Genomic DNA, 16,082 nt, shown 5'->3' on the forward strand with positions numbered 1-16,082 from the left:
AGACATGCCTTCCTCAAGAGGGCGCTCTACTCTTCACTGCAGGCTCATTTCAGACATGCCTTCCACAAGAGGGCGCTCTACTCTACACTGCAGGCTCATTTCAGACATGCCTTCCACAAGAGGGTGCTCTACTCTTCACTGCAGGCTCATTTCAGACATGCCTTCCACAAGAGGGCGCTCTACTCTTCACTGCAGGCTCATTTCAGACATGCCTTCCACAAGAGGGTGCTCTACTCTTCACTGCAGGCTCATTTCACACATGCCTTCCACAAGAGGGCGCTCTACTCTACACTCTGCGCTTGTTTCAGACATGCCTTCCACAAGAGGGCGCTCTACTCTTCACTGCAGGCTCATTTCAGACATGCCTTCCACAAGAGGGCGCTCTACTCTTCACTGCAGGCTCATTTCAGACATGCCTTCCACAAGAGGGTGCTCTACTCTTCACTGCAGGCTCATTTCAGACATGCCTTCCACAAGAGGGCGCTCTACTCTTCACTGCAGGCTCATTTCAGACATGCCTTCCACAAGAGGGCGCTCTACTCTTCACTGCAGGCTCATTTCAGACATGCCTTCCACAAGAGGGCGCTCTACTCTTCACTGCAGGCTCATTTCAGACATGCCTTCCACAAGAGGGCGCTCTGCTCTTCACTGCAGGCTCATTTCAGACATGCCTTCCACAAGAGGGCGCTCTGCTCTTCACTGCAGGCTCATTTCAGACATGCCTTCCACAAGAGGGCGCTCTGCTCTTCACTGCAGGCTCATTTCACACATGCCTTCCACAAGAGGGCGCTCTACTCTTCACTGCGGGCTCATTTCAGACATGCCTTCCACAAGAGGGCGCTCTACTCTTCACTGCGGGCTCCTTTCACACATGCCTTCCACAAGAGGGCGCTCTACTCTTCACTGCGGGCTCATTTCAGACATGCCTTCCACAAGAGGGCACTCTACTCTTCACTGCAGGCTCGTTTCACACATGCCTTCCACTAGAGGGCGCTCTACTCTTCACTTAAGGCTCATTTCAGACATGCCTTCCACAAGAGGGCGCTCTACTCTTCACTGTAGGCTCATTTCACACATGCCTCCACAAGAGGGCGCTCTACACTTCACTGCGGGCTCATTTCACACATGCCTTCCACAAGAGGGCGCTCTACTCTTCACTGCAGGCTCATTTCAGACATGCCTTCCTCAAGAGGGCGCTCTACTCTACACTCTGCGCTCGTTTCAGACATGCCTTCCTCAAGAGGGCGCTCTACTCTTCACTGCGGGCTCATTTCAGACATGCCTTCCACAAGAGGGCGCTCTACTCTTCACTGCGGGCTCATTTCAGACATGCCTTCCACAAGAGGGCGCACTACTCTTTACTGCAGGCTCATTTCAGACATGCCTTCCACGAGAGGGCGCTCTGATCTTCACTGCGGGCTCGTTTCACACATGCCTTCCACAAGAGGGCGCTCTGCTCTTCACTGCAGGCTCATTTCAGACATGCCTTCCACGAGAGGGCGCTCTGATCTTCACTGCGGGCTCGTTTCACACATGCCTTCCACAAGAGGGCGCTCTGCTCTTCACTGCGGGCTCATTTCACACATACCTTCCACAAGAGGGCGCTCTACTCTTCACTTCAGGCTCATTTCACACATGCCTTCCACAAGAGGGTTCTCTACTCTTCACTGCAGGCTCATTTCACACATGCCTTCCACAAGAGGGCGCTCTGCTCTTCACTGCAGGGTCGTTTCACACATGCCTTCCACAAGAGGGCGCACTACTCTTCACTGCAGGCTCATTTCACACATGCCTTCCACAAGAGGGCGCTCTACTCTTCACTGCAGGGTCATTTCACACATGCCTTCCTCAAGAGGGCGCTCTACTCTTCACTGCAGGCTCATTTCACACGTGCCTTCCACAAGAGGGCGCTCTACTCTTCACTGCAGGCTCATTTCAGACATGTCTTCCACAAGAGGGCGCTCTACTCTTCACTGCAGGCTAATTTCAGACATGCCTTCCACAAGAGGGCGCTCTACTCTTCACTCTGGGCTCATTTCAGACATGCCTTCCACAAGAGGGCGGTCTACTCTTCAGTGCAGGCTCATTTCACACATGCCTTCCACAGGAGGGCGCTCTACTCTTCACTGCGGGCTCATTTCACACATGCCCTCCACAAGAGGACGCTCTACTCTTCACTGCAGGCTCCTTTCACACATGCCTTCCACAAGAGGGCGCTCTACTCTTCACTGCAGGCTTATTTCACACATGCCTTCCACAAGAGGGCGCTCTGCTCTTCACTGCAGGCTCATTTCAGACATGCCTTCCTCAAGAGGGCGCTCTACTCTTCACTGCGGGCTCATTTCAGACATGCCTTCCACAAGAGGGCGCTCTACTCTTCACTGCAGGCTCATTTCAGAGATGCCTTCCACAAGAGGGCGCTCTACTCTTCACTGCAGGCTCATTTCAGACATGCCTTCCACAAGAGGGCGCTCTACTCTTCACTGCAGGCTCATTTCACACATGCCTTCCACAAGAGGGCGCTCTACTCTTCACTGCAGGCTCATTTCACACATGCCTTCCACAAGAGGGCGCTCTACTCTTCACTTCCGGCTCATTTCACACATGCCTTCCACAAGAGGGCGCTCTACTCTTCACTTCCGGCTCATTTCACACATGCCTTCCACAAGAGGGCGCTTTACTCTTCACTGCGGGCTCATTTCAGACATGCCTTCCACTAGAGGGCGCTCTACTCTTCACTGCAGGCTCATTTCACACATGCCTTCCACAAGAGGGCGCTTTACTCTTCACTGCGGGCTCATTTCAGACATGCCTTCCACTAGAGGGCGCTCTACTCTTCACTGCAGGCTCGTTTCGCACATGTCTTCCACAAGAGGGCGCTCTACTCTTCACTGCAGGCTCATTTCACACATGCCTTCCACAAGAGGGCGCTCTACTCTTCACTGCGGGCTCATTTCAGACGTGCCTTCCACGAGAGTGCGCTCTACTCTTCACTGCAGGCTCATTTCACACATGCCTTCCACAAGAGGGCGCTCTACTCTTCACTGCAGGCTCGTTTCACACAGGCCCTCCACAAGAGGGCGCTCTACTCTTCACTTCAGGCTCATTTCACACATGCCTTCCACTAGAGGGCGCTCTACTCTTCACTGCAGGCTCATTTCAGACATGTCTTCCACAAGAGGGCGTTCTGCTCTTCACTGCAGGCTCATTTCACACATGCCTTCCACAAGATGGCGCTCTACTCTTCACTGCCGGCTCATTTCACACATGCCTTCCACTAGAGGGCGCTTTACTCTTCACTGCGGGCTCGATTCAGACATGCCTTCCACTAGAGGGCGCTCTACTCTTCACTCTGGGCTCATTTCAGACATGCCTTCCACAAGAGGGCGCTCTACTCTTCACTCCGGGCACATTTCACACATGCCTTCCACAAGAGGGCGCTCTACTCTTCACTGCAGGCTCATTTCAGACATGCCTTCCACTAGAGGGCGCTCTACTCTGCACTGCAGGCTCATTTCACACATGCCTTCCACAAGAGGGCGCTCTACTCTTCAGTGCAGGCTCATTTCACACATGCCTTCCACAAGAGGGCGCTCTGCTCTTCACTGCAGACTCGTTTCACACATGCCTTCCACAAGAGGGCGCTCTGCTCTTCACTGCAGACTCGTTTCACACATGCCTTCCACAAGAGGGCGCTCTACTCTTCACTGCAGGCTCATTTCACACATGCCTTCCACAAGAGGGTTCTCTACTCTTCACTGCAGGCTCATTTCACACATGCCTTCCACAAGAGGGCGCTCTGCTCTTCACTGCAGACTCGTTTCACACATGCCTTCCACAAGAGGGCGCTCTACTCTTCACTGCGGGCTCATTTCAGACATGCCTTCCACAAGAGGGCGCTCTACTCTTCACTGCAGGCTCATTTCACACATACCTTCCACAAGAGGGCGCTCTACTCTTCACTCCGGGCTCATTTCACGCATGCCTTCCACCAGAGGGCGCTCTACTCTTCACTGCAGGCTCATTTCACACATGCCTTCCACAAGAGGGTGCTCTACTCTTCACTGCTGGCTCATTTCAGACATGCCTTCCACAAGAGGGCGCTCTGCTCTTCACTGCAGGCTCATTTCACACATGCCTTCCACAAGATGGCGCTCTGCTCTTCACTGCAGGCTCATTTCAGACATGCCTTCCACAAGATGGCGCTCTACTCTTCACTGCAGACTCATTTCACACATGCCTTCCACAAGAGGGCGCTCTACTTTTCACTGCGGGCTCATTTCACACATGCCTTCGGCTTCAAAAGCCACATATTGTTTCTTTCTTTGCACTACCCCCCTCATGTCACCCATCTCTATCATGAGGTCTTCACTCCTATTCATAAATACGGAATATTTCTGCACTCATCTACATTCCAAAGGAGACACAAAGAAAACCTATGTCCAGGCAACATGTTGTTCAATTTTAATGTTTTGATACACAATATATATAATACATTTGGAAATCACATTATGAAATGACCTCTGAAGCACGTTTTACACATTCCTATCTTTAAAAGATTGTCATCTTGCAGTAAATTAGAAGAAAAGCTGCAGTCTATTTTCCACGGTGGGGGGTGCGAAATACAGTGGAAGAGAAAGACCACGGGACAGAGCAGAAACCTATAAAAGTGAGCTAAGGGGCTGGGGGTTGGAGGGGGTCTGGCAGCGAATTAAAGAGGCCTGGGTCGGATTGAGGACTGCACACCCCTGGCATGTTCTAGCTCCAGCGGGTGTTTGAGCAGGCTCTGGGCATCAGCACTGATAGAAGTATTCTCTACAAAGGCTTTGAGTCACCTGTTGTGCACACCTGGGCAGTTTTTGCGAGCCTGTATATGTCCGTAGGACAACTGGACAGTGTGTGGGATGACTCCATTAGCCCCTCTTGGGTGCTTGGCTGCCTTTGTGTGTATTCTTACCACTGTGCTTTCACCCCACAGACTTCCCCCCTGTGTTCCACATCAAGTTGAAGGACCAGGTGCTGCTGGAGGGTGAGTCGGTTACCCTGTGTTGCCTGCCAGCAGCGAGCCCAGCACCCCGGATCCTGTGGCTCAAAGGTATGTCCTTGTAAGAAGGAAGTATATGCAATGTACAGAGTCAATGCCTCATGGTGACATACATTGTGTCTGTGTGTGACGTTGTTTGCAGGTGTAGGTGTGCTTTAAAGCATTCCAAGGTGTGCCTTTCATAGTTGTGAGCTCGACTGATGGGAAAGTCCAAAGTCTGGAATCCAAATAAAGGAACCCTTGCAGGCTCCCCCTTCTGTAGGAGGGTGTCCATGCTGAGTCTTGAACCTTGGTGCACGTATTCTGGGCCTGATCGAGTACTTCCACGAAAGCAGCGAGGCCTCTTTTTGTGTACGAGTGAGAAACTGAATTATCAATCTTTTGAAATCGTAACACACAAAAACAAGATTTTGTTAGGGAATGAATTGTCTGGTGCTAAATTTAATGCTGTCACGTGTCACTGATTGCATCTTCTGTGAACAAATATATTTTCAATATGAACACAGTTTGAGGGATGCACAGATGACATTTTTTCCGAAATACTGTAAAAATAGTCTTCAAATCCAAATTCCTCATTTAATATAAATGATAAAAGAAAAAAAATATTTTGTCCATTGCTGAGTTTTTTTTATTTTATATTTTTTTTATTTTAAAGGACAAACATTATATTTTGGTGACAACAGAGAGTCTGTTACTCATCATTATAACAGCTATTTGACCTTAGCTTCCAAACCCTCAACACATCTCGCCCTCCCAACTTGTCAGCCCCACTGAACCACTCAATAGAAAGACATTCAAGATATCTCAAGAGGGTTCATTTGCTCAACGGGTTTACACAACAGGCCCCTGCATTCGTTCCACCTTCCCCAGAATGTAGTCCATTTATTTAGGCAGCCTGTACTTTCATGCACAACTTTTTCAGCCTTCATACAGCAGTCCATATCCATTGGCTATTCTTGCAGAGTCAATCAATCAATCAGTACATTTGTAGAGCGTGATACTCACCCGCGAGGGTCTCAAGACGCTGAAGGGAGAGGGAGGGGGAGCTACTGCTCAAATAACCAGGTCTTGAGGTGTTTCCTGAAGGTGAGATGGTCCTGGGTCAGTCCTAGGTGAGCGGGGAGGGAGTTCCATGTCTTGGCGGCCAGGTAGGAGAACGATCGTCCTCCGGTGGTGGCTCTGCAGATCCATGGGACGGTTGCGAGGGCAAGGCTGTCGGAGCGGAGCTGGCTGGTAGGAGAGTAGAACCAGAGGCGGTTGTTGAGGTATTCGGGGCCCATGTCGTGAAGTGCTTTGTGTGTGTGGGTGAGGAGCCTGAACGCGATCCTCTTGCTGACGGGGAGCCAATGCAGGTGTTTCAGATGGGCCGATATGTGGCTGTGGCTAGGGATGTCGAGGATGAGTCATGCGGAGGCGTTCTGTATGCACTGCAGTCGTCTGTGAAGTTTGGCTGTGGTTCCTGCGTAAAGGGCGTTCCCGTAGTCCAGACGGCTGGTGCGGAGGGCCTGCGTGATCGTCTTTCTGGTTTCTGTGGGCATCCACCGGAAGATCTTTCGGAGCATGCGCAGGGTGTTGAAGCAGGAGGATGAGATGGCGTTGACTTGTTTGGTCATCGTGAGCGAGGAGTCCACAGCTCCCTCCATGTTTGGCCACCATGAATCCCGTCACCCAGAAACGCTCCTTACTACTAAGGTCAGTTTCGTCTGAGATGTCCAACAAACACCACTTTGCAGTAAGCTCCATTTGCACCCCCACATAGGTCGACATTGCCTCCCAATATTTTTGGAGCTCTCCACATTTCCACAACATATGAAAAAAAGTACCCTCACAGCCACGCCCCTGGGGCACTGCACCAAATCAGCCTTCCCCATCGTAACCATCGCAGTGCATGCGTAGTAAGTACTATGTAAAATCTTCTCTTGTAGGTGATTTCCGTGTATAGTCATAAGCACTTGAATATTCCCGCACACGTGCCAGGACCCTGGAGCACTTCTTTACGTATTTTATTCTTAAGTGGATATTTTTCGCCTTTCTTCAGGAAGGCCTGCAAAGACACTTTAGAGCTAGAAAAGACAATAATGTAGCCTAACTTACTAGGCTACACTGGCCACCACTTCATCTTGAAGTGAAAAAAGATAACCAGTATACTCTATTTTGCAATTTTTATGGATTTTAACACACAGAAAAAACTCCCCTTCACAAAACTCCTTTTTTCATGATAGAGATGAAAGGATAGGACAGAGTAGCCCCATGCGATGCCATTATATGTCTCAAAATAGAGGCTGTGCCTTTAAGAATCTCCAGAGGCCACCAGTATCCCATGATGCACAACCAGTGGCAGTTACTTCAGTTCTTTTTTCCTGCTCCTGTTATCAGGACCCTGACAAATTTGTTTTTTTTCCATCAAAAATCTCATCAGATTTGACAACTAAGAGTTTCACTCGAAGTCTTTGGTCTTTCTTTTCCCTTTTCTGTCTTTTTCTGACAGGAATTTCCAAAGTTTCAGACAAAAATGCCATCTCTTTTTGATAAGCGTCCAGACTGTGGAAGGAAGAAGTCCAGAACTGACACTCATAGAGTGTGTATTATTTGCCTGCTTGCGTCTCACGTTCCTGATGCCTGTTCCATTTGTTAAACTTTTGCTAGGCGCACCCTGCTTGACAGGGAGAAGTGTCCGCTTCAAGGGGCAGAAGAACGGAGAAAACAGCAGGCCCAGTCATCAGTTGGGACTTCAGGGCAAGGAGAGTATCAGTCCTCTACCAGGGCTCTGTCTTCAGCCTCTGGGGGGCTCCCCAGAAGAAGAAGGGCTGAAAACGGTTCTGGTCCTGTTTGAGGTCGAAGAGTACGATGTCGAGAGAAGGTATAGCACGGACCTGTTCTCTGTCGACTCAGGGCTGTAGGTGGAAACAACGCTGACATTCTACGTTGAGAAGAAGATCTTCTAAAGCTGTGGAGAAACTAACGGTGACAACTCCTCGTTCACTGTCAGGAAACAAGGAAACCCAACACTGCGGAGGTCACCGTCGAGAAAATTTTCTCATCACTCGACATCGACTCACCATCAACACCTTCGATCGACATCGAGAAGTTACCGATGATCACCGTCGAGAAGACATAAGCGATGGACGTCGAGAAGACTCAGTCGATCTCGGATCGACGTTGAGTCTCCAGTCGAGGTCGAGAGGAAGTTCTTTTTCGAGATGATGTCAAAGGTTGTCATCAACAAGTAGATCGACATTGAGGGGGAAAGATGTAGATTAGATGGATTCTGCAGAATTTCTGGCTCCTTCCTCACTCCAGGTGGTTTGGCGGCTTGGAACTTATTTTATTCTTCAGATTCTGAGTATACCCGGACATATTCTCCATTTGGGTCACCAGCTCAGTCTTCTTCTTATCGACCAGATGAACATCCTACACCTCCACCTCCTCCACCTCCTTCTCCTCCGCTTCCTTCGTCTCCTCGACCTACTACTCCTCGGCCCACTATGCCTCCTCCTCTTGCACCTCGAAGGCCAAGGTCTAAGTCTCATACGAGGGATGTTCCCGCAGCCATTGACGTTCCTCAACTCATTCTCATCGCGGACATCATGGTGGGAGATCACGCTTGAGACACACTGGGGACACATCCTCTACAAGTACTAGAAGATATTCCCCTTTATTATTGGATTCTTCTCCTCAAAGGGTTTCACCTATTGATGACATGCTACTTTTCAAGAAGTCTTGGTACGAGGAGCTTCAAACTGAACATCCCAATGTCCACTCCGATGCCATCAACTTCTTTGATTTTTGAGACTCTCCAACAGAGACAACTATCTCACCTGACAAAGAGTGCCGTAAGATAGATTCAGTGGGGAGGAAGGTATGCAACACAGCAACGAACTCCATGAAAGCTGCTAGTGCCACAGCCCTGCTAGGCAGATATGACCGGGCACTGTGGGAGTCTTGCCCAGCAGTTTGTAGATCACCTACCTAGGGACAAAAAGGAGGATTTTAATGAGATCCTAATGGAAGGCCATATGGTTTCTAATCAAGTAATTAGTGCAGCGGCGGACACTTCCCTTCTATCTGCACATGGATATTGCCACGGAGTGGCACTCAGAAGGCATTCATGGCATCGCTTAACCTCACTCAAGACCCAAAGACCAAGGTAAATCTTTCCATCCTTTCTCACACAGATACTCGACACAGAGGATTCAAACCCCTAGCTAGTATCAGGTACCAATGATCTTACCAAAAGCGACAACCAAGAGGGAGGTCAGCACAGCAACCTGCGTGAGGAAGCAAGATGCCTACAGGCTCCAAACCCTGAATCCTATCTTTCCCCTCTTCCGTTACCCACTCCAGTAGGGGGAAGCATTCAACATTTCTTGGCAGAGTGGCAAAAAATAACACAAGACAGTTGGGTTCTGAATATTGTTCTCAATGGATATTCTCTACGTTTCATCAGCCCTCCACCATCAATACCGCCAAAACAGTCAAGATTCCAACTGTTCCAATTACAAACGGAAGCAAACATTCGCTTACGAAAACAGACTCCTTCAGGAAAATCACGAGTAGGTCTTAAACGACAATGTGGTGCGAGATATATTCAAAAGATGGGGTACTCCAGTGGTCGATTTGTTTGCCACCTCAGAAAACAACAAATGCCAAAGCTTCGCCTCAAGGTTATACCAACCGGGAACTCTTGGGAATGCCCTATGAATAAACTGGTCAGGTAGATTTCTTTATGCCTTTCCTCCAGTCCTCCTCATCCCGGCAGTCCTCCTCAAGCTCTCACAGTCACGGCCAAGATAATTCTTATAGCCCCTGAGTGGCCACAGACCTTCTTCACCGATCTATCCGTCCACATCTCATGCTTCCATGCAAATCAGACCTACTAATGAAGTTTGGAGGCCTTATGGTGCACCTCAACCTCTCATCCTTGGATTTGGCAGCATGGCTCCTGAGTTAGTGCAGAATGGACACATGAAATTACCTCTGGCCAGCATGGACATCCTAAAGGAAGCTAATCGGCTATCCACAATCTCTGTTTATACTCATAAATGGAAGAGATTCTGTGTTTGGTGCTTATGGACGGATCCTACCTCTTGCCAGGAAGATGTCATCCTTCCATACTTGCTTCATCTAGCACAATCTGGCCTTCAATTTTCTTCCATTAAGATTCACTTGGCAGCTCTGACTGCTTACAGGAAATGCCTTTCACAAACTTCCTTTTTTAGAATTCCTGACATTGAAGATTTCTTGGAAGGTTTGAAGAAAGTTTTTCCTCCCAATAGAAGTCCTTCTCCTCCTTGCGAGCTTAATGTAGTTCTTTCTCAGCTAATGCAAGAGCCCTTTGAACCCATTCATAAGGCTACTCTTCAGCATCTGTCTGGAAGACAGCTTTCCTTGTGGCTATCCCTTCCACCCGCAGGGTAAGCTAAATCCAGTCAATTTGCTGTCAAGAACCATACACAGTTGTCCATACATCTAAGGTGCTCATGAGGACTCATCCAAAATTCCTTCCTAAGGTAATTTCAGACTTCCATGTGAATCAAACTACTTCCTTACCTACATTTTTCCAGCATCCTTCTTCTCCAGCGGAGAGATCGCTTTATTCCCTGGATGTTAGAAGGGTTTTGAAGTTCTATTTGGACAAAACTAAAGATCTAAGGAGATCAGATCAGTTATTTGTAAATTATGGCTCTCTCCGTACAGGTCTAGCGACTTCCAAGCAATCCATCTCCAGATGGATTGTTTCCTGTATTTTACTCTGTTACCAGAAAGCCAACAGATCCCTTGTTAGTAAGCCTGGAGCTCACTCTACCAGAGGAAAAGAAGTTAGCGCCTCCCCTCTTGGTAGTGCCTTACACAAGGCGTGACTAATCTGGAGGTACCGGCTTGTCTGCGTATGTGCAAATTCATAGTCCCCCTGTAAGTCAACAAAAGATATCATCTCCCCATGAGTCCGCTAGTCTCCCACTCTCCATAGGCCTATAAGGTCACACTTATCAAAGCCCTGTTGTGTAGCCAGAGTACCCAGTTTTGCCATATCCAATTGTGGGGTAACTTGGGTGATCTTACCCCACCACCCCAATGCCCCCAGCACTGTTGGCCACACCTGAACTGTAATGGAAGTTGGAGTCAATTGATTATTTTTGTATTTAGTATTTTTAATTAAGTTGTTTAGTTCACCACCAAAAACTGCCTTTCCTGATGCTCTTATTCTTTCTTCAGAGCTTTATTTGATTATATAACTTGAAGTAGATTTTAATTCTATATAAACCTCCTAATTAGTACATTGGTAAATCAACTTGAAGTTTATATAAAATCATGGTAGTATTAGTTTCACTGATTCCAGTCATAATGCCAATCTAATTGTTGCTTAGTTATTTTTCAAGACAGTACAAACTGTCATCTTATTCTTGAACCATAAAAAGCACTGTACTGGTTAGCCTATCACAGAAATATTTTATGCAATAACTAATTATATGTTTCTAGTTGCTAAGATATTCCTTATAAGTCCAAAGGCCTTATTTAAAGTTTTAAGAATGCGGACATCCGTTGAAAAACAGAGGCTCTCCCATCTGCCATATTTAGCTCTAAATAAGGCCCTATCTAGCTAGAGGCTTAGCACAAGATCACTAGCCATTTCCAAGGAAGTTCAAGGGATCTGGAACTGGACGGTGGCAAATGGAACAACAGTTTGGGCGGAACATGTTACTGGTACTAGCAATCTCTTAGCGGACACACTAAGCAGAACAAGGAACAACTGCCATGAATGGGAGCTTGATCAGTCGACTGTGAACAAGATCTTCTCCCTATCGGGCAAACCATCACTAGATCTCTTGGCAATGGAAGAAAACCAGACATGCCAGTTTTATTCAAGTTGGCATTCATATAGAGGGTCGTAGGGGGAAACCTTTTCGATCAGATGGACTGGGATCTTTGCTTATACTTTTCCCACAATACCTCTTCTACTCAGGCTTCTCAGCAAGATGAAGGCAGAACAGTGTCTAATAATCTTGACATCCTCAAGATGTCTCAGACAGCATTGGTTCACAGAGCTGCTCCTGATATCGGAAACCACTCACATTCCATTGAAACCATTCAGGACACTTTTGTCGATGAAATAACACCTTCATCAAGACCCGACTTCTCTCCACTTATCTGCATGGCTCCTGAATTCTATGAATTTTCAGATCTGATAGAAACAGGTTAGTATTAGATTCCTTACCTTAGAATATCCCCAGGCGTCAGACTGGATCCAGAAAATATTGCATAGCAGTCATCAGTGTTGTCATTTGAGATGTCATCAGTGATGTCATGAGTGATGTCACTGACCATGTCTTTAGTGATGTAATATGTGACGTCATTAGCAGTGCATTGTGGGCGTGCGAGTTATAGTTAGCTGAACTAACTATAACGGGGGAATTTCAATGTTTTTGTACGAGGGAAATGTCCAGCTAACTATAACGCCCCTGAAACCTATGGTTTTTTCAGTGAAAAAATAAATATATATGTATGTATATATATATATATATACATATATATATATATGTATGTATATATATATATATCCAAAACTTGCAGGGTAGCACTAATTGGAGGAAGCCACTCGTGGAAGGAATCTTTTCACAAATTTATTCAGCAGTCTGCAAACACGAACAATTCAAGTGCTGTCATCAAACTGTTCTCGCTGGACCGGTTTCGGGAGCCAAACTCCCTTCTTCTGCAGCATGTAGGGCAGAAAGTGAGCACAGTTCACACGCGCACACCACATTATGTGTACCCGCCCCTGGGCGTGGTTACACACACAGCATTCTGGTTCTTGTAGTGTTGCGTGAATGTCTATCCCAAGTGGGCTTGCCTCACTATTCCAACTTAGTCCAATGTTCATCCCATGTGGGTAGATGCAGGCAGCTTGAAATTTCATGCCCCGCTCTGTGGCTGCCAAACGAAAAAGGGCGAGCGTTTCCTGCACACGCCAGCCCGCTCCTCGATCCTTTTCAAGCACTGTTGTGTCCGAAAGGCTCCGCTCATGGAAAGGGCGGTGGGCGTCACTCCACGACCGTGACCGGCCAATAACATCCAAAACTTGCAGGGTAGCACTAATTGGAGGAAGCCACTCGAGGAAGGAATCTTTTCACAAATTTATTCAGCAGTCTGCAAACACGAACAATTCAAGTGCTGTCATCAGACTGTTCTCGCTGGACCGGTTTCGGGAGCCAAACTCCCTTCTTCTGCAGCATGTAGGGCAGAAAGTGAGCACAGTTCACACGCGCACGCCACATTATGTGTACCCGCCCCTGGGCGTGGTTACACACACGGCATTCTGGTTCTTGTAGTGTTGCGTGAATGTCTATCCCAAGTGGGCTTGCCTCACTATTCCAACTTAGCCCAATGTTCATCCCATGTGGATAGATGCAGGCAGCTTGAAATTTCATGCCCCGCTCTGTGGCTGCCAAACGAAAAAGGGCGAGCGTTTCCTGCACACGCCAGCCCGCTCCTCGATCCTTTTCAAGCACTCTTGTGTCCGAAAGGCTCCGCTCATGGAAAGGACGGTGGGCGTCACTCCACGACCGTGACCGGCCGTTAACATCCAAAACTTGCAGGGTAGCACTAATTGGAGGAAGCCACTCGAGGAAGGAATCTTTTCACAAATTTATTCAGCAGTCTGCAAACACGAACAATTCAAGTGCTGTCATCAAACTGTTCTCGCTGGACCGGTTTCGGGAGCCAAACTCCCTTCTTCTGCAGCATGTAGGGCAGAAAGTGAGCACAGTTCACACGCGCACACCACATTATGTGTACCCGCCCCTGGGCGTGGTTACACACACGGCATTCTGGTTCTTGTAGTGTTGCGTGAATGTCTATCCCAAGTGGGCTTGCCTCACTATTCCAACTTAGCCTCGTTTTGTCGTAATTTTGACCATTCCAAGATGGCGTGTGTCCTTTACTGACACCAGGGCGCCAGTCCTTCCTTCATTTCCTAAGCTTGTTGATTTGAATAAATGGCGTTCTGAGATACTGCCACTGTAAACACACTGACGAAGGTAATCTACCGAAACGCGTCTGTGAAATAAACGGCTGCTGCTGCAACCAACCCCGCGAGTGCTGTACTTTCTTTCTGGACAGGGAGAATATCGAGCGTTGATATATATATATATATATATATATATATACATACACACAAAAGTCCCAATCACGCTCTCAGAGCAACTCACATCCCCAGTCCCAGTTTCATAAAAAGGGGGGGCTTTATTAATTCATAAACCCGCCCTTTTGATGAAACTGGGACTAGTGATTTGATTTGCTCTGAGAGCGCGATTGAGACTTTGTTCGTTTTGTTTTATTGTAAAGTGGCTTACTCTGCCGGCATCGCGCCACCCTTCGTAGGGCTACAGTCTTCGAAAGGAGTAACTCGTTTCTGTTATATATATATATAGATATATATATATATATATATGTATACATATATATACACACACACACATATATATATACATATATGTGTGTGTGTCAATATATATATATATATATATGTATATGTATATATATGGTAAACAGTCAAAATATCGACTACAAAATATCGAATGGACATAATATCGAGTTTAAAATATAGAATGGACAAAATATCGAATGGACAGAATATAGACATCAAAAATATCGTTTTTAAGGTAAGTGATGTAATATCGAATGTTAAAAATATAGAAAGTTAAAATATCGAAGTATATAATATAGGTTATTATAATTATCGAATTTTTAATATCGATTTTTTTATAGTGTTTTTTATGTTATTATATGTGTGAAAAGTGTGTATTTATGTTATAATTTATTTTAATTAATGAATTGAGTTTTTTTAATTTTTGCGTAATTTAATTCTGTAGCGGGTTGTGGGTTTATAGGGGAATAGGGTGGGAAGTAATTTAATTATAATTAATTAAATATGTACATTTAGTTATTGGTATTCATTTTTAATTAATTGTTAATTAATTTATATTTGGTAATTAATTAAAATGTAATTGGCAATTAATTTTAATTAATTGATTAATCGCTAATTATGTTAATTTTACTAATTTATTTTCTGTAGCGGGTTGTGGGTGTATAGGGGAATAGGGTGGGAAGTAGTTTAATTATAATTAATAAAATATGTAAATGTATTTATTGGTATTCATTTTTAATTAAATGTTAATTAATTTATATTTGGTCATTAATTAAATTTTAGTAGGCAATTAATTTTAATTAATTGATTAATTGCCAATTATGTTAATTTTACTAATTTATTTTCTGTAGCGGGTTGTGGGTTTATAGGGGAAAAGGGTGGGAAGTAATTTATTTATAATTAATTAAATAAATCAATGTATTTAATTGTATTTAATTTGAAATAATTGTTAATTAATTTTTAAATGTTAAATTATTAATTGTTAATTTGTAAATAATTTTTATTAATAGGTAATTAATTGTAATAATTAATTTTAATTTGTAATATTAATAGATTAATTATTATATTATATTAAATTGGTAATTTCTTTTAGTAAATTTTTTACAGATATTAATTTATAGTTTTTTAAATAATATATGAAGTATTTACTTTCCCTACTGTTGCACTCTCTGGAGTGGGAATAGTAATTTTCACCCCTACGCTATCCAACGCTTTCCCTACTGTTGCACTCTTTGGAGTTGGAATAGATGTTTTACCTCTACGCAATCCAACGCTTTCCCTACTGTTGCACTCACTGGAGTGAGAATAGTAATTTTTACCCATACGCTATCCAACGCTTTCCCTACTGTTGCACTCACTGGAGTGGGAATAGTAATTTTTACCCCTACGCTATCCAACGCTTTCCCTACTGTTGGACTCTTTGGAGTGGGAATAGTAATTTTAACGTCTACGCTATCCAACGCTTTCCCTACTGTTGCACTCTTTGGAGTTGGAATAGTAATTTTTGCCTCTACGCTATCCAACCCTTTCCCTACTGTTGCACTCACTGGAGTGAGAATAGTAATTTTTACCCATACGCTATCCAACGCTTTCCCTACTGTTGTACTCACTGGA

The 16,082-nt window shown here is 45.7% G+C and overlaps 1 protein-coding gene across 4 annotated transcripts in view; it reads left to right on the top strand.

Moving 5' to 3' along the window:
• Positions 1-16,082, top strand: part of SPEG (striated muscle enriched protein kinase) — a 1,484,310-nt gene that overhangs the window by 1,279,510 nt on the left and 188,718 nt on the right. For all 4 annotated transcript variants that reach the window (XM_078679189.1, XM_078679190.1, XM_078679187.1 and 1 more), the window contains exon 32: positions 4,979-5,095. In XM_078679189.1, the coding sequence (XP_078535315.1) occupies positions 4,979-5,095 (117 nt within the window). The remainder of the gene's footprint in view (positions 1-4,978; positions 5,096-16,082) is intronic.

This window comes from Lissotriton helveticus, chromosome 3_1, assembly GCF_964261635.1.
Source record: "Lissotriton helveticus chromosome 3_1, aLisHel1.1, whole genome shotgun sequence".
NCBI lineage: Eukaryota > Metazoa > Chordata > Amphibia > Caudata > Salamandridae > Lissotriton > Lissotriton helveticus.